The 23,962-nt window shown below is 54.4% G+C and overlaps 10 protein-coding genes across 10 annotated transcripts; 6 read left to right on the top strand and 4 right to left on the bottom strand.

Moving 5' to 3' along the window:
- Positions 1–1,067: 1,067 nt before the first annotated feature.
- On the top strand, positions 1,068–3,442 carry HMPREF1541_05089 (uncharacterized protein; the record flags this gene model as incomplete). Its single annotated transcript, XM_008719430.1, has 3 exons — positions 1,068–1,278; positions 1,326–1,488; positions 1,534–3,442. The coding sequence occupies 3 exons, from the start codon at positions 1,068–1,070 to the stop codon at positions 3,440–3,442; spliced, it is 2,283 nt and encodes a 760-aa protein (XP_008717652.1).
- Positions 3,443–4,209: 767 nt separating this feature from the next.
- Positions 4,210–5,467, top strand: HMPREF1541_05088 (uncharacterized protein; the record flags this gene model as incomplete). The annotated part of the gene is made up of 3 exons (XM_008719429.1): positions 4,210–4,321; positions 4,450–4,935; positions 5,055–5,467. The coding sequence occupies 3 exons, from the start codon at positions 4,210–4,212 to the stop codon at positions 5,465–5,467; spliced, it is 1,011 nt and encodes a 336-aa protein (XP_008717651.1).
- A 1,551-nt stretch (positions 5,468–7,018) lies between these two features.
- On the top strand, positions 7,019–8,357 carry HMPREF1541_05087 (uncharacterized protein; the record flags this gene model as incomplete). Its single annotated transcript, XM_008719428.1, has 2 exons — positions 7,019–7,188; positions 7,241–8,357. 2 exons carry the CDS (start codon positions 7,019–7,021, stop codon positions 8,355–8,357), a joined length of 1,287 nt encoding a protein of 428 aa, XP_008717650.1.
- Positions 8,358–9,140: 783 nt separating this feature from the next.
- Positions 9,141–10,103, top strand: HMPREF1541_05086 (uracil phosphoribosyltransferase; the record flags this gene model as incomplete). The annotated part of the gene is made up of 2 exons (XM_008719427.1): positions 9,141–9,928; positions 10,052–10,103. 2 exons carry the CDS (start codon positions 9,141–9,143, stop codon positions 10,101–10,103), a joined length of 840 nt encoding a protein of 279 aa, XP_008717649.1.
- A 744-nt stretch (positions 10,104–10,847) lies between these two features.
- HMPREF1541_05085 (uncharacterized protein) lies at positions 10,848–13,373 on the bottom strand (the record flags this gene model as incomplete). Its single annotated transcript, XM_008719426.1, has 1 exon — positions 10,848–13,373. The coding sequence occupies one exon, from the start codon at positions 13,371–13,373 to the stop codon at positions 10,848–10,850; it is 2,526 nt and encodes an 841-aa protein (XP_008717648.1).
- A 338-nt stretch (positions 13,374–13,711) lies between these two features.
- HMPREF1541_05084 (uncharacterized protein) lies at positions 13,712–14,530 on the bottom strand (the record flags this gene model as incomplete). Its single annotated transcript, XM_008719425.1, has 1 exon — positions 13,712–14,530. The coding sequence occupies one exon, from the start codon at positions 14,528–14,530 to the stop codon at positions 13,712–13,714; it is 819 nt and encodes a 272-aa protein (XP_008717647.1).
- Positions 14,531–15,422: 892 nt separating this feature from the next.
- On the top strand, positions 15,423–17,424 carry HMPREF1541_05083 (uncharacterized protein; the record flags this gene model as incomplete). Its single annotated transcript, XM_008719424.1, has 9 exons — positions 15,423–15,668; positions 15,733–15,834; positions 15,882–15,926; positions 16,054–16,164; positions 16,216–16,611; positions 16,657–16,780; positions 16,827–16,946; positions 16,996–17,184; positions 17,246–17,424. The coding sequence occupies 9 exons, from the start codon at positions 15,423–15,425 to the stop codon at positions 17,422–17,424; spliced, it is 1,512 nt and encodes a 503-aa protein (XP_008717646.1).
- A 125-nt stretch (positions 17,425–17,549) lies between these two features.
- HMPREF1541_05082 (agmatinase) lies at positions 17,550–18,882 on the bottom strand (the record flags this gene model as incomplete). The annotated part of the gene is made up of 3 exons (XM_008719423.1): positions 17,550–18,493; positions 18,563–18,689; positions 18,781–18,882. 3 exons carry the CDS (start codon positions 18,880–18,882, stop codon positions 17,550–17,552), a joined length of 1,173 nt encoding a protein of 390 aa, XP_008717645.1.
- A 639-nt stretch (positions 18,883–19,521) lies between these two features.
- HMPREF1541_05081 (uncharacterized protein) lies at positions 19,522–20,794 on the top strand (the record flags this gene model as incomplete). The annotated part of the gene is made up of 2 exons (XM_008719422.1): positions 19,522–20,276; positions 20,356–20,794. The coding sequence occupies 2 exons, from the start codon at positions 19,522–19,524 to the stop codon at positions 20,792–20,794; spliced, it is 1,194 nt and encodes a 397-aa protein (XP_008717644.1).
- A 1,176-nt stretch (positions 20,795–21,970) lies between these two features.
- Positions 21,971–23,294, bottom strand: HMPREF1541_05080 (uncharacterized protein; the record flags this gene model as incomplete). Its single annotated transcript, XM_008719421.1, has 7 exons — positions 21,971–21,982; positions 22,028–22,158; positions 22,211–22,452; positions 22,501–22,594; positions 22,640–22,721; positions 22,770–23,150; positions 23,202–23,294. The coding sequence occupies 7 exons, from the start codon at positions 23,292–23,294 to the stop codon at positions 21,971–21,973; spliced, it is 1,035 nt and encodes a 344-aa protein (XP_008717643.1).
- Between the last annotated feature and the right edge of the window lie 668 nt (positions 23,295–23,962).

Here is a 23,962-nt window from a genome sequence, read left to right as displayed (position 1 = left end):
CCAAGAGGATAGAACATGGAAATTGAAACAACGACGCGAGAGCACGAGCAGACGGCAGATTGAGCAGGCACAGCAGGAGGGGTCGGATTAGTTCAATGCAGGACCCAGAGCACGGTTGCGCTGGGAGGTATCCAGTAGTTGGCCTCAGTGGAGATGGCCCTCTGGCCCCAGGATCGGCCGGCCAGCCGCGTTGCATTGCAGGCATAGTCGAAGCACCAGATAGGTGTAATTGACCAATGAAAAGGGGCGAGTCGCTCGACGTGCAGATGCAGATGGGCGGGGAATGTGCTTCTGAGATCTGCTTTCCATGCCGATCAGGATTATTTGTCCGACTGCAGTCGCATCTCACAACTCTCCGAGGCGGTCTGGCTGGACGGACAATGGAGCAGCATCGCAGCAATGGAGGTAGCACCGCATGGCTATGCGAACCATGTACCTCAGCTCAATCGAGTCAAGCTACAGGCCGCCTTGAGCTATGCTTAGCGGAGAGCCACGGGCTCAATCAAGCGCTCCATGGCTTAGCTTGCACTCAGGCTCTGACGCGCGACATGAGAACGAGGTAGGAGTTGGTAACCACCGTGATATGAGGGTGCGGAGGAGGGCACGTTACCTAGACATGTCCACGCCCAATCACAGGCTGGGACTTTGCAGCCTTGTGATTACGTAATTGTAGCCCCGTGGCAAGTGCCTTTTGGCTTCTCGTTAGCTGCGGACATCTCACGTGCTAGAACTCACCGATGCCAACAACACCTCAACCATCTCTATACACACCTGCCGTACTTATAGACAGTGCCGAAAGATGCGAGAGCTATACAGCTAAGGCACTCGACCGAGATTGCTTCGCCAAGTCCAGGCTGGTATCAGTGCTCCACCTTAGCGCTGAATCTCGATGTGTGGTCTGCCAGCTTTTTGAACCCTCGGAATCGTTATCCGCCACCACCTTTCTTACCTCTCCTCCTCCAATATTCTTCCATTTGGTTTATAGCGCGGTGCATGTGGGTAAGCATGAAGCTTCACTTATCATAGATCTGCTCTGTGGCCGGTTTTAACGTCGCTACTGTCGCGCCATGTCTCTTGCACAGCATGTTTCCAGCGTTGAAGGCCCAGATCGCGTCGATCTCGCCAGTCTGTACGACGCGCCGGACAACGCCAGTCTACAGCTCGGAAGGAGGCTCAGCTTGACCTTGAGCTACGATCCTCTGCCCAGAACAGACGCCCAGACGACGGAGAAACCGGAGCCCGTTGGTGCTTACAAAGTTTCAACTCTCAAAAGGACTGGTAAGAATCCTTCTCCCCGCCGCAAGACAATGATTGATTTCGTATAGCACAAGTTACTGTCGGCGTTATAATATGTATCCTTGCCTCAGGAATCATCTTCGGGTTCGCAGCACTGAAGCAGATCCTTGTTGAGGAGTCTGTTTATCGCGATCTATGTACCCGCGAAGAGCTCGACCGTGGTGAGACGCTTTGCTACCTACAAGACCAAAGGTACGGGCCAACCCAGACTTGAGAGCGTCAACTAAGACTGCACAGGTTGAACCTGATTTTTATTCTCGGTTCAGTCACAACCAATCTCTCTGCCCTGCTCGTTGGCAGCATTCTAGATCGGTACGGACCATTTCCATGCGCCCTAGCCAGCTGTGCTATCCTTTCTTTGGGATCAATCTGCATGTCTCTGGCAGCCTCACTGCCTTTTGATGGCTATGTGGTAGGCTATTTTCTGCTCGCTCTGGGCGGCACCTTCACCTTCGTCCCTTCTTTTCACCTTGCGAATGCCTTCCCGCAATTGCAAGGTCTGATCCTATCTTTGATCACCGGCGCCTTTGATGCCTCTGCCGCCGTATTCCTCGGTTTTCGCGTGCTATACCAAGCAACCAATGGTTCTTTTGGTATAGCAGATTTTTTCCGGCTGTACCTGACCGTACCAGCTCTCATGCTTGTTGCTACGCTTTTCCTCATGCCAAAGCAGTCTTACGAGACCAGAGCCGAACTTGAGACCCAGATGGAGCGCGTGGCTGATAATACCCTCGATGTTCACGACTCGGATGAAGACCTCGAAACAACGGCAGAAGTCTATCGCATCCGTTCCAGGAGAGCAGCGGAGAGAGCAAAAGATGTCGCTCAAATCGAAGGCCTGATCGGTGATCAGAACACGCAGATCCAGCACGAGATCGATCAAGACACAAAGAAGATCGCCTCGGGTGTATGGGGCGTCCTCCACGGTATGCCAGCTGGTCAGCAGCTGATGACTCCCTGGTTCATTCTCATATGCCTCTTCACGGTTCTACAGATGACACGCTTCAATTTCTTCATCTCCACTATTTGGACTCAGTACAACTACCTGCTCGATTCTCCAAGTCGCGCGACCGAGCTCAACGAGTTCTTTGACCTAGTTCTTCCGATCGGTGGCGTTGCAACAGTCCCATTCATTGGCCTTCTACTTGACAAGACCTCAACTGTTACCGTTCTTGCGCTGCTGGTACTTCTTTCCACCATCAACGGAATCATGGGTGCCATACCGAATACCACAGCCGCGTACATCAATGTGGTGCTATTCTGCATCTTCCGTCCCCTCTATTACAGCGCCATGTCGGACTACGCCGCCAAAATCTTTGGTTTTGCCACTTTCGGGACTGTCTATGGGACCATGATTTGTGTCTCTGGTCTGTCGATCTTCTCCCAACCCGCTCTACAGGCTCTGGTACATGACGTCTTTTATGAAGACCCAGGACCTGTCAATCTCTACCTTGCAAGCGCGGGCCTCATCATCGGTGTCGCTCTGGTCATGTACATCGACAACAAAGCCAAGGAGATCCGGCATAATCAATACCAGTTTCTCGTTGCCAACGCCGGAAACATGGACCAGGACGATGAGCGCCGGAGCCTTCTCAGCGTCAGCCTCTACGACAACCGCCAAAGTACCACACCACGGAAACGTCGTATCGACCTCACCAGCCCCCGCCTCCGCCCGCAAGACGGCCAATATGGTAGCATCCCCAACATTAACGCGAGCCTCTTCTACAACTACGGCAGCATTGGCGCCGGCCTCGCCCCAGCAGGCTCCGATGCAGGTGCGGAAGACGACATCACGCCAGTAGGCAGCCTCCGGATCAGGCGCAGCAGACAGGCCTTGGGAGCGAATCTACGGACAGTCACGGAGAGGGACGAACCAGAGGATACAGCCGAGCCGGGAAACAGGAGGATTCGCGATTGGCAGCTGCGCACCAGTGACAAGCAGCAGCGTGGGGAAGAGGCGACGACGCCCAGTGCGTCGGAGGTCAGCGCCGATGAGCGGGATGGGATTGACGAGAGCGAGAATGATGCGGATATTGAGGAGGGAGCTGATGAGCTCACGCGTTTAATCAGTCTGGATGACGCTGGCGAGGAGGATGCTGCGGCGGCACAGGGGCAGGGACAAGGTCGCGGGAGGATTGCGCCGTAAAAACCAGCCGAGTGAGGCGACACATGGTTGTTTTGGATCTTGTTGTAGAGTTGTGGGATTTCGGGGGCAGTTCAAGCGGCATACAGCAGCATTCGTCACGTCGCTGATCCGGAGTAAGATCATGTATATAATACCTGCACACACACTACTATTACAATATAATACAAACACCTGACACGATTCTAGCTCCAGGCCATGGGCCGTGGTCGTAGAAGAAACCCTCATCTCGGAACACGCACCGCTGGAGCCAGGCTCTTGCAAGAGCGGCCAGAACCTACGAATACCGGCCCGCCCCAAGAACACGTCTAGAATAAAATCTAAATCTCACCCGCGCCTGCTTACCAGTGGGATCAAAGTAGCTTTCTTTCCACCTCTTGCAGCATACTATAAACGCAGCCGAAAAGGCAAAACAAAAAGCGGCCCCCTCCCCTCGCCCCGGCCCACGACAACCACGGGGGGTGCACGGTAAATGCCCATCTTTCGCAGCCCACACCCCACATATTTTTTGTCTCTTGAGTGTCCTCCCACTGGAACATGTGGGGCTTTCCGGGGGACCCAATACACTATATGATATGTTGGCTACGGCCGCACGCGACTGGGGACGTCGTGCTGGGTACGGAAATCGTTGAGCGGGACCATTGGGGCGGTAGCGCAACGAAAGATCTGCCGGATAGCCTACAAGTTTGCAAGTCGCACCACACACGCCGGCACTTACGAATCGTTTGTGGGAGGTCGAAAAGCTTTGCGGCTGCTGAAACGGCGACATCATGACTCAACTCATTCTCAACGACGAGCTGGCGCGGAAGCTGCAGGACAAGGTGGTGGTGCTGACGGGCGGATCGACTGGCATTGGGCGTGCGGCTGTGGAGATGTTTGTCGGTGAGTGCAGTTGCAGTTTGAGATGCGAGCAAAAGCATACCGTACTCGGACCTCCAGCTCTTTCCTTGCCTTGCCTTGCCTTGCCGAATGTTTCAGAAAGTGCTGATGCCGAGATCACCATTATTCAGGCTACGGCGCGAAAGTGGTCTTTGGCGACGTGAATGACTCTGTTGCCGAGGCCTTGGCGGCAGAGATGGGCCCGTCGGTGCGCTACCGGCACTGCGATGCGAGCAACTACGCGGACCAGCTTGCTCTCTTTGACGAGGCTGAGCGGGCTTTCGGCCGGGTGGACGTCGTGTGCGCGAATGCCGGGGTGGTCGTGCACAAGGACATTTTTGCACCGGACGCGGATTGGCGAGTGGAGCCGAGCATGATTGAGGTGGATGTCAATACGAAGGGATGTTTGTTCAGCGCGCGGATAGGAATGGGCATCCTGCGGAAGTACGGGGGAGGGGACATCGTGTTGACGAGCAGCATTGCTGGCTGGAAGGAGTGCTCGCATCTCGTGACCTACACGGCGAGCAAGCATGCCGTCATCGGCATTGTTAGAGGGCTCTATCAGCAGGCGTGGACCGAGGGGATTTCGGTCAACGTGATTTGTCCCTGGATGACGAGTGAGTACTCCGTATCCCTGTCCCTTGTCTGCTGTTGCTGTTTCTGTCCCTTGAGATGCTCGTTTCGAAGGGTCGGGGAGCTCGCTTGTTAAAGTAAGGGGACTGACCCTGATTGTCAGAAACGCGAATGGTAACCGGAATTGAGATGGGCTGGGCGAAGCTGGGGTTGCCAGAGAACACGGCTGCAGATGTCGCGCGGGCGATGGTCATTTGCGCAACCTCGAACCAAGGGGGTGGAGCTGGAGCTGATGCGCCATCGCACGACAATGCGGCCTTGCCGTTTATCGGCAAGATCGTATGGGTGGCTGGCGGTCAGTGTTACGAAATCGAAGATCGTATTCAGGCGTTGGAGCCACAGTGGCTCGGCGAGGAGAATGCGCGAGTGCTGGCTAAGGGGCAGGCCTTTTTGGCTGATTCGACCACGAGCTGGGATGCTGAGAAACTCGAAGCAGCCGAGCCGAAGACCAGTGGAGCTCAGGTTGAGACTAAGGAGGTGTTCCCAGCAGCGGCGGTGAAGATGGATGGCCCATAATAGAATCAATATTGATGATTATTTGATGAGCCGCACCGTCGGTAGGAACGCTTCTAGAAGCCCTGACGCACTGGCCCCGATCGAAGCTCGGAGCGTATCGATAGTGCGAAACTGGCCCCTGCAATACGCGTTTCACCACGGCTTACTATTCGCTCGGGCTGTTGGCTGATTGGCGTCCACCTCGGCAAGCAACGCAACCCTGGATGGCGACTTTTGCGACTATCGTTTCGCGACGTTCGTGGCAGCCATGCGAGCCCAGCCCAGCGAGAAAAAAAATATGCCGAAGTGAGACCCATGTGGTGTGGTCAGTATATTATTCTTGTCCCACTGAGTCACGCGATGTGGTGGAGGGAGATTCTTGGTAATGATTCAAGGGACAGTGGCTGTCTGGTGCTGCGTGACTGTCCGACAGGAAGCGTTTGAGGATTATGCTAGCCAGCTGTCAAAGGTCGACGCGCTCAAACTCTGCCGGCCTTGACTTCCGGCAGTCGACACGACGCTGCACCATTGTAGTACACAGTACTCCGTAATAGCCACAGGCCATACACCGGGGCACAACGTGTCGGGTACGGGTAAACGAGCCGGGTATCCCTGCACCGTAACAGATACAAGCATCAGCTCGCAGTGTTAGTGCCAGGCTCGGTAGCCCCATGCTCCTCTTCTCCCCTCCTGCCACAAAGCATACCGCGAGAAGCAACGGCTAAATAGACGACCGTTGTTGTTGCATCTTCATAGGAGGTAGCACAAATCGGGGTCGCAGTCAGTGTCTTTGTGGCACGGGTGCACCAGCTGAGCGGCTCGCCGCAACGTAGCCTGCTGTCTGGTGTCTGTCTCAGAGCGGGAGGGAATTGCAAGGCGCAGATGGAGATCAGGAGGCTCGAGGCCAGGCAAACGCCGGCAACCATTGGCCCACGCTGCCCGGGCTGAGGGTTTCAGACGAAACAGCCGCCCTGACGCTGCCCAGAATAAGCAAAAGCAGCCGTCCTAGGCACAAAATAGGCAAGGCACGAACCAGGGCTGGGCCTGCTGCACCCTTCAGAGGGGTCTCCTCGGCCTCTACCTGCGTCGCCTTCAAGTGAGCGTCGTCCGTTTCGCGCCCGCTCTGCATGCCTGCATCCTTTTCGCCCTTTGTCCTCCCTCGCTCTCCTCTTTTTCTCAATCCCCCCATCCCATCACATCCGCTCCCCTCCCTCCAACAGCCTCTTGCTCTGTCGTTTGCTATTTGACTGTGCTTGCAAGCATTGCGAGCCCTGCCTATACACGACCCAGTCGCTCGTTGTTCGTCCTGTCCTGCCGCCGCCCCAATTTTTTGCCGCGCAGTCCAAGTCCCTCCCTCGCTCTTTGCCGCGCTCCTTGTAAAAAGTCCAATACTGCTCTGGAGCAAGGCCTTTCCGCTCGTTACAGCAAGCTGCCAATTGCGCTGCTGCCTAGGTTCCGAAAAGTCCAACTTCACCGTCGACTTGGTGACTGTCAAGGGTGACTTCACGACCGAATCTTGCCCAAGCTTCACCCTCAGCCTCGCCGATGTCGACCGCCGTTGCACCTCCCACGATGGCTTCCCTGCCTCCCTTGGACCACAATCCAAGCCCGCGAAGCTATCCCCCACTGGCACCCTCCACCTCTGCTCCCATCGATAGACACCAGGAGGTCCACCACATACATGACATGTCAAGATCCGCCGAAAGGACACCTCCCGAGGCTGGAACCAACTCTCCCAGATCGTGAGTCCTCAGTCTAGTTTCCTCCCAGGGGATTGCACACTAATCTGCGCAGTTTGAGAAGTGCCGGGAATCCAAAGATCATTGTCAAGAAAGAGCCCCCTTCTTCACCTATCCAGCCAGCCGCCAGACACAGGCCGCGGAAACTAGATTTGAATACCTCAAGTGTTACAAACGGACCTGCCACTGCCAGACCTAACGGGAGTGCTCCTGGGACTGGCAGGGATGCCCTCAATTCGCTCCACGACGTTGGTCTGGCCTGTCTCTCCCCCGGTTTTCAGACTCATGACCCTACTATGCGCGAACAACTGCAGAGAAGTCTCTCCGTCCGGGACCAGCAGCGCTCCATCATCGAGCAGCGTCTACTCAAATCTGCCAAGGGCGATGCGCACGATGTCTCCAGGCCTGGAGAGACTCCCACAACAGGAAAGCAAGGCCCAAGCACTAAAAAGCGCCCTCCTCCTGGCTTGTCTATCGTTCCGCCTGCAGCTGAACGTTTTGCCAACGAGCGAGTCATCCAGTCCGCTCCCCTCAACCAGACATTCACAGGCCGCAATGACCCACCACCACCTCGCCAAGTGTCAGGGCAAAATCCGGCGCACGGCACCACCATCCAACAAATCCCCGCCATCCAGACCTCAAATCGACTCCCTCCCATATCCGACGTCTTTGGCGCGAATGAGCTACACCCCGGCCAGACGCGGCCTCCGTTCTTACATGCTAATTCAACGCCCGCTCACTCGCATGGTCCGCCATTGCCGTCGCCAAGCTTTCCACCCCAGACTGCTCACCCAATGTCTCAACATGCGTCCGCCTACGAACGGCCACGAGAGTACCGGTCCGCCGAGGATGCTGTGCACGAAATGACAGGTGGTCGCGAGGACCTCCAGCCCAGATTAGTCCACTATGGTGGCCACCAGCCTCCGACGCCCCCTTCACCAAGCCACCGGCACAATCTCACCCCCCACAAATATCAGCCTGCTCCGCCCGTGGCTGGCCAGAGACGAAGTAGGAATGAATATGAGGCTGACAGCAGCCCCCCACTCGGCCATGGGCGTGAGCCCAGGCTTGGACCTTTTGGCGAGGGTCGTGACAGTCCGGCCACGCAAAAAGCGAAGAAAGATGAATTTTTGTCCTTGTGCTCACGAGCCTGGGATTTATTTCACTCGTGATGAAGCATGTGTCGATACTGCAACTGCTTTCCAACTGTGGTACCGGGACGGAAAACAGAACCAATCGGGATTGGAAGGCGTTTGCATGATTTGATGGAATCCGAAGTGATGCTAGGAGTCTGGTTGTGGGACACGGACGATTACGCTTTGAACAGTTTTTGCGAACGAAGGAATCCTAATCAGACAATGAGGAAAGAAAGCTGGAACGGCTGAACTGGGCTGGTGGTCGTCTCTTGTTTGAATATTCACTTCTATCGTCCTTTCTATATGGCCTCCCACCCATGCAACGTGGGAATGTGGAACATGGCTCAGAGATCGGATGGCAAGGATCTTGAGAGAACGAAGACAAGGGCTTTCTATAATGGGAACCTGCATAATCTCCAAATCGATACTCTGCACTTGGTCACTCGGACTGTCACTTGCCCGATTCACTGCCTGGTGCATTTTTCTTTATCTCCTGCCAAGCAACGCAGCTCCGCTCGCCGACTCCTCTCCCCCCGCCGTGTCTGCCCGCTGCAGAACCCTAATGAGCTCGCCTCGTTTTGGCCTGCGAGCTCTCACGCACGGCGAGCTCCGATGACACCTGAGTACTACACATTCGTTTCTCTGTGAAAGATTCGAGCTGTCCTTGCTGTCCTTGCTGTCCTGGACCTATCGCCCTTTGTTGATCACGACCTCCCCGCGCTCGCCCTTCGTGCTTGCCGAGTGCTGTCCAGGTCACACGACCTGCACCTCCGGGTGGTAACATCCATTCCTCCCTCAAGCCTACCCGCCGCCGCCGTCATGACCTCCTCACCCGCCCTCCGCGCCTCCCTCAGCAACGCCTCCGGCGTAGCAGCGGGCACCACATTCGCCAGTCCCGCCTCGCCAGGCACGCGGGGCAAAGAAGAAGACCCCGATCGCGCGGCCTCACCAGCTTTGAACCTGGGCCCAGCCTACCGACCCTCGTCGGAGAAGCCCACGGCGACGGTATCGCGGCCAGCCGAAAGCCCCAACGTGCACATCCTCCCCCAGACGCCGCAGCTCATCGCGCTGCTAACCATGATCCGCGACAAGAACACCGCGCGGGCCGACTTCATCTTCTACAGCAACCGCATCATGCGCCTGCTGGTAGAGGAAGGGCTCAACCACCTCCCCGTCAACACGCACACCGTCACCTCCCCCGTAGGCAAGGACTACGTGGGCGTGGCGTTCCAGGGCCAGATCTGTGGCGTCAGCATCATGCGCGCGGGCGAGTCTATGGAAACGGCGCTCCGCGAGTGCTGCCGTAGCGTGCGCATCGGCAAGATCCTCATCCAGCGCAACGACGAGACGGGCAAGCCCAAACTCTTCTACGATAAGCTGCCGCCTGACATCAAGGACCGCTGGGTGTTGCTGTTGGATCCCATGCTTGCCACGGGCGGCTCGGCGATCATGGCCGTCGAGGTGTTGAAGAGCAAAGGCGTGCCGGAGGAGAGGATTCTGTTTTTGAACCTCATCGCGAGTCCCGAGGGCGTCAGGCGCTTCAACGAGGAGGTCCCCAAGGTCAGGGTCATCACGGCGTTTGTGGACCAGGGCTTGAATGAGAAGCTGTAAGTTTGGTTCTTCTTCGAATTTATTTCGGACGCCCTTGCTCTTGCTCGCTCGGGCCAGAGCTGGTCACTACGGGATCGAACATGCCAATACAGAAGAGTAGTTGCTAACGCGCAAGACAGATTCATCGTGCCCGGCCTGGGTGATTTCGGAGACCGCTACTTCACGGTATGATGGCCGCCCTCACAGAGGCCCTTTTCTGGCCAGTCGGTCCCAACGCCAGTTGCCTTTCCCAACATAGCTGCACCGTCTACAAAGAAATCCGCCTTCTTCGCTGTCGCGACAGCTGGCTGCAATGCAAAACAATACCACGGGAAGGAGTGGTTGAGATATGCCACACGTCCACAAGCAGGGATGGCACCACTCTTGCATCCGCAAAGCTCGAGGCCTGGAGATGCTGCACAGCTTCAGATTTCAGCCTCTTAACACGGAGCTGCGAGCAAAGATCCCGTGTCACGCTTTTTACGATGACCTCAAAGAAACGATAAGAGACCTCGAAAAGCAAAAAAACAGGGCGTATTCTAGGATGCTGTCATTCTCATCGTATCGTAGGCTTGAGCATAGCTCATCAAATCCACCGACAGAGCTACGGTTTGGAAAACTATGGAATAAAAAGCAGAATGCAAGAGAATAGATTCCCTCCTGGCCGTCGTATCGTCTGCTGTAACAAGGGAGACATGTTCGCCCAAGAGGTCTTTTGAGTCATCGTCTCAATTCAGTCAAACGTCCATCTCCCGATCATTGCTTCACAAATTTCGGTCATTGTCCCTGGCATTCTGATGCTCCATGAATCCATCCGGCCCCCTAACGCAGCCATTTCCTTTCACACATACCTTCCCATTCTCCCCCCAATCCGCTGCTCCAAAACCATGCCTCAAGCAAGGCTTCGCTAAGCCGCCTCCCCAACCCCCTTCCTGATCACTCGGCGCGGTGCTCCTGAGATTTCGCCTCGTTCATGATCGCCTGATGCTGATGCTGATGCTCATGCGAGTGAGGCCGCACACCAGCCGCGCCCGGAACTCGTCCCAGCCCCTGAACGTTGACGACACCCAGTGAACTAGGTGCCGCAAGTGGTGTCGGCGTACCAAATACCGGGACGTGTGGGCGAGCAGGGCCATTGCCAGCGACACTTGCGCCGGTCAGGATCGACTGGGTCGAGAACGCAGAGCCATCGCCGAATGGTGAGGAGGCGGTCCTGAAGGGGTTGGCTCCATTCGCACTGCTTGCGTGATTCCCTCCTTCAACTACCTTTGCGAACCCGGATTGAGTGGTGTCGGCGTATTTGCCAAAACCTTTCTCTCGCTTCCGTTGCGTTTCTTGTGTTCTGGCCTCGGAACGGTGCGCCGCGGTGAGTTCCGTATTGGGCGGTGGCGGCCCTTCTGATTCCTTCCGACGAGTCACTGTCTCACCATGCCTGGGAACAGACTGGCTCTCAGCTGTAGGAGCGTCGATAACTGAAGGTGCCACGCCGGCCGCAGACGGCATTGACTTAGCCATACAGGACGCCTCTGCTTCGATGTCAGTCGCCATATCCATCAGCTTGTTTGCGTGCTGTTGCAAGTTCCGATGTTTCAAGCACAACAGCTGCAGCTTGTAGTCTGCCAACTCATAGTTGCAACGTCCAATAACACGAGGAGATTCCGGCGGTTGCAGGTCTTCCGCAGACGGTACTTTCTCGAATGAAGCAGACACCGTTGACTCCGCGGACGTTAATGAGTCCATCATTTGTTGAAACAGCCGCTTCGTTTGCTTTTGTTCGAGTAGCACCGATTCCATTGCACCTTTCATCTTCTTGTAGCCTAAAAGGGAATGAGAACTCTTTGGGAGGTCGCTGGCGTATTTCTCCTCCTCTGCACGCGCAGCAATGGTTTCTTCTGTTTCGGTGGAGGTCTCAGCTTTGCTTGGAGCAAGTGACCTTGACGTGTGGACTTCCGGGCTATTTTGCTGTGTGAGACCGGAAGAAGACGACGGCGGCGTGAGGACAGGGTCATCAGAGGTGTCATCACTGTCCCCATCTTCCAACTGGGTCTCCTTCTGTTTTCCCTTGTCATTGTTCATGACGGTATGCTTGTAGGTCGGATTGTTGGAGCTACCGAAAACGTTGTTGGTCTGATGCGAGGTAGCCCAAGGACTGATGTCAACATGGCCAGACCCAAATAGATTCCTCGTTTGGTGGGGTGCGCGCGCTCCAGAAGCACTTCTGCTGGTATCGCCGCCCACCTGCGCAGCCGTTGCGCGAATAAACGCCCGTGCTGACGACTCGAAATCGTTGAAGCTTGGTGGCGCGTAAGGCTGCTGTGCTGTCCTGGAGGTTGTACTGGGCGGTCCAACACCAGGTTGAAGCTCCGGCCATTTGGGACCGAACAGAGATGATGTTTGCGAAGTCCCAGCCGCTGCGCTGGACTGCGCTTGATTGACGGTCGATTGGCCAAATAGGTGGCTTGTCGTAGGTTGGCCCGCTGGAAATGGTCCAAAGCTGGTGGTAGGGCCAGGAGTTGATTCTCGCTGTGAGAAGAGGCCTCCACGATAAGCAGAGCTCGGGGTTGGATTTGAAGGTGACGAACCAAAGTGCCAACCAATGTTTGGGGTATAGTGCGTGGCTCCAGGAGGAGGTACCCGGTCCCGGTCGTGGGTTACATCGCTACCAAAGTTACCAAATAGCGAGTGAGTGGTTTGGGGGTTCGCTGCCTTGAAAGCGGCGGCTGAAGGCCCGAAACCGACCGGCTTCGCCGCGACTGCGTTGATGACAGCGCCCATGATTTCGGGCAACCATTGTTTGAGCTTCTCGAGTTCTTCAGATGTGAATGCGTATCTTCCAGTCAAGATACCTCGACCAACCTCATTCATACACAGCTGCCGCAGGCGATCCGAGGGTCCGTGAGACTGCTCCAGAATGAATACAATCTGCCGGACAGTGTAAGGTGACCATGAAGCTTTGATCTGGTCGTAACACTGAGTTTGAAACTTGTCGTCCATGATGCGTTCGCCAAGTTTGTATAGACCCAAGATCATGTCTAAGGTGAGAGTAACGATCTGGCCCGAGTAAAGCCAGGTGACATAATGGTCAAAAAGTTCCGGTGCTTCATCAGGTAGACGAACGGTTCTTGTGCTTCTTTCGATGAATTGATGCTTCGTAGCTGCTGCCATGAACCTGGAGCTCGAAGTGAGGAGGTCATCGTGGATCTTCCAGTATGCTTGGGTGTGGCTCTCGCCAACGATGATCGAAATGATATTCTGACCCCTCAGACTGCGGAGGTCTTTCATTTGGCCGAAAGAGCTGATGTTGGTGTTGTTGGGTTTTACAGAACCCATTGCCAGCAGCTGCTCGTAGCGCAATTCTTCGTAGCTTTTGTTCGACAGCGGGCGTTGAGTGATTTCGCCATTGAGGAGATTGGTGGGCGGCGCGTCCCAGTCGGGCTCGCCGTATCGCAGTCGATGTGACATAGCGATATGTTGCAGTGGTCACGTTGCGAGGGAGTACAGATGACGATAGAGAAGATAAGCAGAGTAGGAGGGTGGGAGGTTGAAGCAAGCGCGGGGAAATTCAGGCAACAGCCGCCAGGCAACTGCGCTAGTCTCACCAGAGAAGCTAGGTGACACTGTGGCACCCAAGGCGGCTAAATTTGGTCAAGATTACTAGCGCATCGAAGTGCCTCATCATCGTGCTGACGGACGTCTGATCTATTGTACAGTCTTATGTTAGGTATCGGCCACCACGTGGTATACTACAGATGCCCTCCGCAATGTAGCTATGTGAAAGCAGCAGTCCCCGAAAACTTCCTTCAGGTAGGACTCCTCTCGGTTGTGATCGCGTTGAAGTCGGCAAGACTCACTTCGAATTTCCCGGCACTGTCGAGTTGTCCAATAGCTCCTGTGCCGACGGTAACGGGGGCTATGACCCCATCCATCAACAGCCAGGACTTCAACCATGTGTATGGCAGGCTTAGCATGGCCGTCAGGTTGCGGCTAGCGGTGGTCTCTGTGGACGGATTTAACCGTTGCTGCCACCGGTGCGGCAAGGAAAGCTCGCCGGCAGCCACGGTGAACCTTGTCTCGCTCCAGGGCATTCTTCGTCTGACGTGGACACCCAACTTGATGTTGCCAGCACCGAGGTCCACGAGACGGATAGATCTGATGAAGCCGCAGTATCTGAAGATGGCGAACCCTCCCATGAAGGTAAGAAAGAACATCGACACTCGGTTCCCTCCCGCAATGAAATTCTTCTGCCACGAACCCATTCCGTGAAGTGTGGACATGTCCCAGTGACGAAGCGAAACCAGGTTGACCGCATACCCGACAAAGCAAGCACCGATGAACCAGGCACCGAGAATCCTTCCCGAAAATGCAGGAGCTTCGTAGACAAGTCTTACGCCCTGATCATAGAGTTGCCGTGCTCTCTTCGCTTTTAAGCTTGCATGTGTTATCTGTTGTCCTGGCCTTGCGGCAGTACTACCTCCATTTTGTCTGAGGCCGGATTGTGGCAGAGCGGTCGTACGAGTTCGCTTCGCTTTCGCGCTGGCCGTTGCCACTGATCGAAGGCAGCTTGTGGCTCGGCTGGACTGTCGAGCAAAGCGCAGCGAAGTCGCACGTGGTAAAAGCATGGCGCAACTCTTCGTTGATCGAAAGTCTCTCCTCCACCCCTCCGTGCACCTTCGCTGCGTGAAATAATGCCAACGCGGAATTGGCGGTCACCGGAGCAGTAGCAGATGCAGGTGCGCGAGCGCGTCGCTTGCAGTGCTTCGGCTGCGTGAGGAATTCATGGGTTCCTATCGATAACTCAACAAGCCTAACCCGATTTTGCACGAGCCCACTTGCTGAGAGCGGTTAGCGTAGTATCGCCGGTTTCAACTGTAAAGTGTGTGCATAAGGACAGGTACATCTACCTGGCCCAGCACTTCCTATGTCGGTTTTAGAGAGGACACACCGCAATAGAGCGAGTTTCCTGGCCTGTTTGTCGCACTTATCAGCCTGAGCAGCAGTGGTCTCGGTTTAGACATGGGCTCGGCAGGCCCGTCAGTGCGCCCAAAGGCCCTGGTGTCAGAACTCGATTCCCGGCCCCCCTCCTGGCGTTGATGAAAAAGCCTCTCAGACCGTACTTGTATGTGGTACCCTGGAGTTGGTCGTCAATGCGACCAGTCTCGCTTTTTGGACGAGATAGTCCCGGCAGCGGGTATATTCTGGCCGCTCAGTGCTCATGCCGCTGTTTTCTCGTATGATTTCTACCGCGACTATGGTTTCTTATCTCATTTTTCGGGTTATGAGTAGGCATGTCAATGGCAAAATCAATATGACATTTACACAGCGATCATCAGCTCGTGACGACAGGGAAGCAGTGGATGTGCATGCAGAAGTAGTGCCTAACCCCACCCCGCTGGACGCCCCACTAGACTGGCATAGCAGTGGTTCTGCCTTGCCAGACATTATAAAAGCACACGTTTCGCTGCCAGGGGACAAAGCGCCTACTGCCTGGCAATATCTGCAATCACCTCAATCATGTCCATCGATCCCCTCACCGAGACAGCGTCAAGCCTTCAGACGAAGTTGACCGCAGGGACCATTACAAGTAAGCAATTGATTGATGTCTACCTAGGCCAATTAGCTCGTCACAATGGCTATCTGAAGGCTGTGATCGAGACCGCACCAGAGTCTCTACTCTATGCAAAAGCTACAGAACTTGATAATGAGCGCCAACAAGGGCACCTTCGGAGTCCACTCCATGGTATTCCCCTGATCGTCAAGGTATACACAGTACCCATGTCCTAAATCTTCAAGGCTGCTTGCACAGAACTTACGTATACTAAAGGACAACATCGCTACGGTGCCCGAATTAGGTCTGCAAACCACGTGTGGGAGCTACGCGCTAGAAGGCTCCAAGCCTCGAAAGAACGCCGTCGCAATTGATCGGGTATGTGCTCAAAAGTACCATCACGCAGAGTACTGACATGTTCACAGCTCATAGCAGCTGGAGCCATCGTGCTGGGCAAAGCCAATTTGTCGGTATGAAAACCTACATCAATGTCTGTGAGAACCCTCGAAGCTGACGCTGCATCTGATCTAGGAGTGGATGTGGTGCAGGTATGTGCCAAAAATGACTTTTGGCTCTCACTGACATGCTGATTCCGAGAGCAGATCCGATCGAGCCGACCAAGGTTGGTCCGCTGTCGGCGGTCAAGCGCAATCGCCGTATGTTCGAGGTGGGTTTCAACGCGACACCGACTCGTACAGTGGTCACAGTGTGAGTCTTTGCTGGTGTTTACGAGTTGTCGTTGAGACTGATGATTACTAGAGTGCTGGAGGATCTTCCACCGGTTCTGCTACTGGTGTGGCAGCGGGCTTTGCTCCTATCTCCCTCGGCACTGAAACCAGAGGCTCCCTCATCATGCCTAGCGATCGTGCCGCCCTGTACACTATCAAACCGACCGTCAAGATTATCTCTCAAGCAGGAGTCATCCCTGCATCGTACGTGGCAGACTCAGTTGGCCCGATAGCCAAGACATCACTGGACGTTGCAGACCTGCTGGATATCCTTGTCGATCCGAGCAAGACAACTATACCAAATGGAGGCTATAGATCTGCGGTCACTGGAGACTGGGGCGACATCAGAATCGGCTATGTCGACTCCGAGACATGGATTTTCCCTCACAGAATAGTGAAATACGTGAAGGAAGCATCCAATCAAATGGTATTCCTCCCAAAACGGTGGCCTGTCTGACGCTCACACCTTCAGTTTCGGGAGTTCGAGCTGGCATACGAAAAGCTCAAAACAGTCGTCAAAGTCGTCAAACCCATCGAAATGATGACACTTGAAGAATCGACTGAGTATGGGAAGACTGATATCGGAAAAGCTTTTCGTAAGACTGGATTCGCAACTTCAAGAACCTCTGCTAATCCCAGAAGTCAAATCATTTGAAGGTGATCTTAGAGGTTACCTATCGGGTCTCGATGAATCAAAGATTCATTCTCTAGCTGATCTGATCGAGTTCAACAAGGCACATCCCGATCTAGAGCTACCCATCGGTACGCAATATCATCCGCAGGCTCGGCAGCAAGCTGACGAGTGGCACAGCCGCAAGCAACCAGGCTGGACTGGAAAGAATGCTCAACTATGACATGACAGACGAAGAGTACGATAGGATAGTCCGCACTGCCAGAGAAGTCAACAAAGCTGGCATCGACAGAGTGCTGGAGGAGAATGCGATCGACATCATCATGGCGCCGGGAGAATCACTCATGTTCGAGATCCCGGCTGCAGCAGGTCAGGAACCTCGCCCCATAAAGTACCTCCAGTTTTGATCGTCCGACTGACCAGTTTTCAGGCTACCCAACTGCCTCCCTTCCCCTGGGATATTTGGACTACAACGGCAGGCCATTTGGACTGCAGATGCTAGCCAAAGCACATCAAGAGGCGATGTTAGTCCAGGCTCAGAGCGCGTGGGAAGCTACCTTCCCTGCTCGTCAATCTCCTCCTCTGGACGAGATTAATCCTCAGACTTGATAGTCATGTTCAACGCTGCTTGATTACGAGATTGAAGAATGGAGTGCAACTGAAGTTTCAGCACATTTGATCTCTCTGAATTCCAAACATTATGTGCATGAATTCCTCATAGCTAACGCCTATAATCATAGCTCATCTCTGTTTATGTTCACACCAGACGAAGAATATTTCGGGACGTCCACTGTGCCTCTTTTGACCATGTTGGTGATGAGTTCGAACATGATCTGAGCTGCAGCCAGCGAAGTAATCTCTCCCGCATCATAGCTCGGGCTGACCTCGACCACGTCAGCACCTACAATATTGAGGTTCTCAAGACCCCTGAGAATCCTGATCAGTTCTCTAGTCGTCCAGCCCCCAGGCTCTGGGGTGCCCGTCCCGGGAGCCGAGCCGGGATCAATCACATCTATATCGACGGAGATGTACACGGGATTCTGCGAACCAACCCTATTCAGAATGGACTCAATCACGCCGGACACGCCCATGTCGTCGATGTCGTCAACAAAAATCCTGTGCCAACCTTGGTCTGTATCGTCGTCGAAATCGGTGTAATCGTTGATACGCGCCCTTAGACCGGCATGGACGGAAGATGCGTTTGCTACCAGCCCCTCCTTGGACGCCAGCCACAGCATGCTCCCATGGTTGAAGAAGCTCTGCGTGCTGAGGTCATCTGCGTCAACCCACGCCTTGATGTATTTGGCAGGGTTGCGCGTATCCATGTGCGCGTCGAAGTGCAGCACCGACAGCGGCCGGCCGTATATAGCGTGAAGTGCACGAAGGATTGGCAGCAGGATGCTGTGGTCGCCCCCCATGGTCATGAGTTTCGGCTTCCTCCGGTATTCCCGCACCGACAGCCTCCCGTTCGGGGTCTGTCTGCTCCCGAGCTCGAAAAAAGCGTCGGTCATTTGGCGCAGGGCCAGGGCGTTGTCCCATGATGTGATGGGTATGTCCCCGCAGTCGAGGACCCGCGCCCATGATCGGTACGGGTTGATGCCCGCCCTGTAATTGAAGCTTCTAATGGAACTCTGGCGCGCTGAGCTGACGCGGATGGCGCGGGGTCCGAAACGTGCACCTATTGCCCCGTTTTAGTCTTTATTTCCGTAGACTGAGGGGAAAGCAAAAGGGACGCGCCTCAACTTACCCGGGCGGTAGCTGGTCGTCGTGTCAAAAGGGGCGCCAATGACGCCAATATCGAACGGCGCGTCTGGATTCACGAGGCATTTGACATGATCGAGGTGTGCGAATGTCGCAATGCCAGAGAAGGGCCACTGGACAGGGAGGAATATACAGGATGGTCAGTCAAATCCCAGTCGTCGTCAATTTGCCAACGGTTCCCCTCAGGAGTGTCTAAGGACTCACGTCTGATCCCCACTTCTGATCAAGCGACTCAGCCGTTGCATCACTCGCGGCAAGGCCCACGCCTACTCCGAGGGCGGCCGCAGCGAGGCAGACTTTCACCATGGATCTGCAGCTCAATCTCGTCTCGAAGACAGCAAGCATGCTGCACTTTTGAACGCGCGGTTGCACGGTTGAATCAACTGCACGACTGATCTTGGACCACCCTCATGTAGCGGCGGGATTAAGTTGTCGCGCTGTACTATCCCGTGCGTCGATCCCGAGGCGGGCCGTGTCAGGTGCATTGCTAGTGACACATTCAAGCTTGCAGAGGTCCTTTGCAAGGGCAGCCCTTGATGGATGGGGGATTCGGATTGTCAATGGCTGCCTTTTCAGGTGCACCTGGTCAATGCTTCAGCGTTCCAGGCAACTGTCCTGCGCCCGACAAGAACCAAAGAAATCCTTCTGCATGGCGTCGAAGTAGTCACAAAAGTACACTGCATTAGTACTAGTCTGCTGCCTCTTTTGGCCTAGACTGGCACACCGGTTATCGCTAGCGACCGCTCTCATTGGTGGAGTAGACTGGGCAGAAGTACTGTAGATCTCTCATCAATTCGACTTCGATCATGCTGCGTTGGAAGCGAGCAACTCAACTAATGCACCGTGAGGCACGTTCTGTGGTCCATCACAGGGGGACAGAGTTATTCGATCTCTTGCCTCTTCGAACATCACCCAGCACCTCCTTCGCGAGATCTCCAACCCACCATGGATACAGAACCCCGCGTCGAAGCCTACCTGAACACCCAAGACTTCTCGACCTGCAAGTACGACTTCGCACATCCGCAGCATGTCGAAGCTATCAAAGGCGGAACGACCAACTACACCTACAGGCTATTATACTCGCCAGAAAAGGGTCAACGGTCGGTCGTATCAGCAGTCCTGAAATTCGCCGCCGAGTATGCGACCAATGACCCTTTCACGCCTTTCTCGTCGGAGCGACAGCGCTACGAGGCGCACGCAATGCGCGAGCTAGCCGATGCCTTGAACGCCCAGTACGAGGGCGAAGAGTGTATCGTCCGGGCGCCCGAGCTTTACTACTACGACGACGCAAGCCACGTCATGATCATGGAAGACATCAGCCCTCCCCCATCGCTGAGCGCGTCCGGTGCAGGCCCCCTGTACATTTCACTGGAAAACATGTGTCAGAGTCCTGTGGGCGAAAACGCCTTGGAGCTCATGCGCCTGCTCGGGGATCAGCTGGGAAGATATCTGTACCGGTTACACTCGCTAACGAGGGGTGCGTCAGAGCCTGCCTCGCGGGATCTGCGCGTACTTTTCCTGCCCAACTCCATGAGCAAGGAGATCGACGTACAGACCTGCTTCCGAGATGTCCCCGCCAAGTTGGCGCAATATGGCATTCGTCTCTCTGCCGACGACCACAACAAACTTGCCGACATCATCGCCGATCTGGACAAGGACTACATGAACACACCAGAGAGTGTGATCATGGGGGATACATTGTACGCTCCACATCTCCGCCTGCCCGTCCCCTGCTTTTCCAAAATGAACGTACTGATGAAAATGCCTGTCTTTACATAGTTTTGGCAACATCATCCTCAAGCTGAACGGTAACGGTGGTGAGAAGACGCTCGAGAGCATCAGCATCATCGATTGGGAGTTCGCCGCGTGTGCGCCGTGCTATGTCGACCTCGCTCATTACCTCTCGGAAATATGGCTGCAAGACCGCTTCTTCCCTGGTCCGGGTCCGGCAGCGGCCGTGAACCAGGAAGCCGCAATCTCGACCTTCCAATCCTACATTCGGTCAGGTGGGTCTGTCGACCCTCGACGACTGGCATGCTACGTAGGCGGTCACGCGGCCTGCTTCCTACAGTTTATGGACTGGAACGACCACGACGGCGTCAAGCGGGCTGTGGCGAAGGAGGGCGCGCTGATGATGTTGCACGCTGACAAGGGAGATTGGGCTGAAATTGGCCGGAACAGCCCGTTCATGGGTAAGATCCTTGAGTTGCTCCTTTGATGTACCCTGCTCAAGAAAAGAGTACACATTCTGGGGGAGGCTTAGACTTCATCATGCGGACTTGGTTTTATGTAGAACCAGAAACATAGTAACGACTGTCTTTTGATGCACACATGTAACATATCCCTTGTGAAATGAAACCCGACATACAAATCGTTATCCTTCAGACAAGCTCAGACTCACCGGTCTCGACGTCTTCCATGTCTGATATCTACCACGAAGAGCCCCGGCGAGCAACAGCGCTCTGCCCTTCCAGCATCCACTGACGCCACGGTTTGTCGTCAGGTCTCTTGGGGTCGGGTTTCCAGGTCAACCACGGCATCTCCTTCTGCTGCTCTGCCGTGTAGTTCTCCTTGTTGGGCGGCCAGAACGATTTCCAAGGCTGGGCCCTCGCCGTAGTTGACGCAGCCTTGAGCCCTGTCGAGTGGTAGGTCCGAAGCCTTGCTTGTCAGAGGGGTTGCCACATCTTCACCTGGACACGGTCTACTCACGCTTGTTTGCAAACTTGAGACATTATTGAGGCGCGTCTGATACGGTGACTGCTGTTGAGATTGGTGAAGTCGCTTTGCAGTGTTTGCCTTTGACTCCCGAGTCCCTCGGGCTGGCTTTCAAGGATATTTGTACTGCAACGTTCCCCGCTCAAGCCTGACGAATGGCGCGGCCAATCCAGACTACGTATCGACCGAGCAAGTCTCGGCGGCGGTAGTAAAAGACTGGCGAATGGCTGATTTTCCTCTTATCGTGATGTGTTTGGAGTAGTCTTGCAGTCAACGTGCAGAAGCCACGATCCATACTTCTCAGTTACCCCGCCCTTCTGGACCTCTCAAAGGCTGGTAGCATCGAGCACATTGAGACATTGGTCAGTTGTATACTATACATATGCAGATATACGAGTGTTCATCCGTCGGGCGCTGCTAGTGGAAGAAAAAGGAACTGCACTGGGGATCTGCATAATTCAACCTAGTTGAGCCTCAAGGTCATCGTCGATCTCGTTGCTACTCACAATGTTCTTGAAATTCTCGTTGTGCACAGGAGGCTACTCTGGGAAGATCTACCAGAAACAAGTCTCTTGCTGCGGTTTCAGTGCGGTAAGGCTGACGTGTGCAGGAAAAGGACAGAAACATTCACTCCCCCAAGCCAGCTGCTCATGAGTAGGAAGGCTCTCCGTTATTCCATCTACGGCAATGTCTAGCCTCGTCAGTCCTGTAACAATGGCGGTACGAATCTGCTCACCTCTGCTTGGACATCCTGGACATCTTCGAGGTGCGATGGTGGATATACCACGATCGCCAAACATTCCACACTCTCTCTCGGTCTTGCATCTGCTGGAGCAAGCGGATCTCTGAAAGCAGCATGAGGACAGACTATAATTGCATATCGTAAGCAATAGCAATGCACCTGTGTCTTTGTACGTACCCCGCGCAGTTCCGTTTGTTTTTCGCGAGTCGTGACTTTTGAAGACTAGAGTTTCTTCCGGTCTCATGCCTTGTAAAAAGTACCATTTGTGCGAGGGACTGTGGTAGAGATTGTACGTCTCGGCAGCTGTATGTGTATAAACATTGTCGCTAGCCACCAGATCCTGAGAAGGGTCAATGGAGCGCCAGTCGCAAACCGCAAGCGGCCAGTCATATAATGGCCCAAACAAGGGGCGCCAGATACTAACTGGGGTTAGCAATGGACGTATTAGTATGGTGTCTTTATCGTACTTAAGGACTTGCCACCGGCGTGTCATGAGATAATCAACGACGGCTTCGCCGAAAGCCATGCGCGTTCTTTCCACAGCCCAGCGTGGAGTGAAGTCTTACTACGTTAGCGAGAGTCGTCCAGAGAGGCGGGTCGTAATACCAACGTGTACTCCTTGCACAGGCTGTGGCGCTTCTCCCGTACCTCGTGGAAGTCTTGGGAACACAGAAGCTCTCCTTCGAACCTGATGTGCATAAGCTTCCTCTATTCATAATAGCGCATGTAAACAGACCTCGTGAGTAAAAGGAAAGACAGCTTCTGCACCGAGCCGTTCCACGAGGAACTGACTGACTGCTGCTCTGTACCGCGACTTGACTGTTTGAAAATCCGCATACTCGTCATATTTCAACGCGGAGGCAAGAGAGAATGTCTTCTCCTCGTCTCGAAATACTTGAAAGCCGCTGTTATCCAGGCTGAACTCGTGCTCTCGGCCTCGCAGGTTGTTGACGGTGATTCCATCGTAACCCTCAGATTTCTCAGTTGATTGCATCCCGGGAGGAAGCGCAGAAGGCGGCACATTGATGTGATATGGCTTCTCATGTTTATAGAGTTCAAGACGCGAAAGGTAGTAGAGCGTTGCAGATGTAGTCGGTGTCGTTAGTGAACTTGCCCTCTTGGTGCTTTCTCAGCCTCTATACTTATATGCATGAACCAAAGAACTCACCTGCATAAAGACTCGAGAACCAGTGCGGCCAAAAGAAGGGGCTATGTCGATTAGCCGGCTACTTGATCGTAGTGTCTTCTGTACGAAGAACATGATTTCAAGTTATAACTTGGCCAGATATCATTCAAAATCACCAAAACAGCGAAGGCGGACGTAGAGGCTCTGATCAAGGCAAAATAGGCTTTCTTGCCTTTTAAGTCTTTCCTGAGCGGCCCATTCTCCCCCGCATCGAGTATAGGTGCACTTGTGCCCCCGAGCCCGCTAAAGCTCCCGGTGACAGCCATACGAGGGTCCTTGGGTGACCAGGCTTGGCACTTGACCTGTTTAGAACCCCGCACACCATTGCGAAATGAAGCACAACCATCCCAGAGATCCGAAGTGTATTGACATCGACGACAGCACTCACCAATAGCCCATATACGGGATGGTGGCATACACGACCCTATCTGAGGAGGACCAAGAGATCTCTCAAGAGCATTCTGAACAAGAGCACTGTTCTCGAGAGGACGACAATTTGCTCGGAACCCTTTCTGACTCAAACTCAAGGGGCGAGGATCATCATGCACAATCAACACAATCCACCTTCCAATGCAATATCATACTGTGCGCCGTGGTATTCTTCTTTGCTGAGCTGTTCGAACTGAGCCTCTTCGCTCCTGTCACGGCGATCCTGGAACGGGCCATATGTCTCACCTACTATTTTGAGGTCAACCCATCGATCATTGATGCACGCGGCTCGGTGTCGGAACAAAGCTGCAAAG

Source organism: Cyphellophora europaea (assembly GCF_000365145.1).
Source record: "Cyphellophora europaea CBS 101466 unplaced genomic scaffold supercont1.4, whole genome shotgun sequence".
In the NCBI taxonomy this organism is placed as follows: domain Eukaryota; kingdom Fungi; phylum Ascomycota; class Eurotiomycetes; order Chaetothyriales; family Cyphellophoraceae; genus Cyphellophora; species Cyphellophora europaea.
This window is presented reverse-complemented; position numbering and strand designations above follow the sequence as displayed.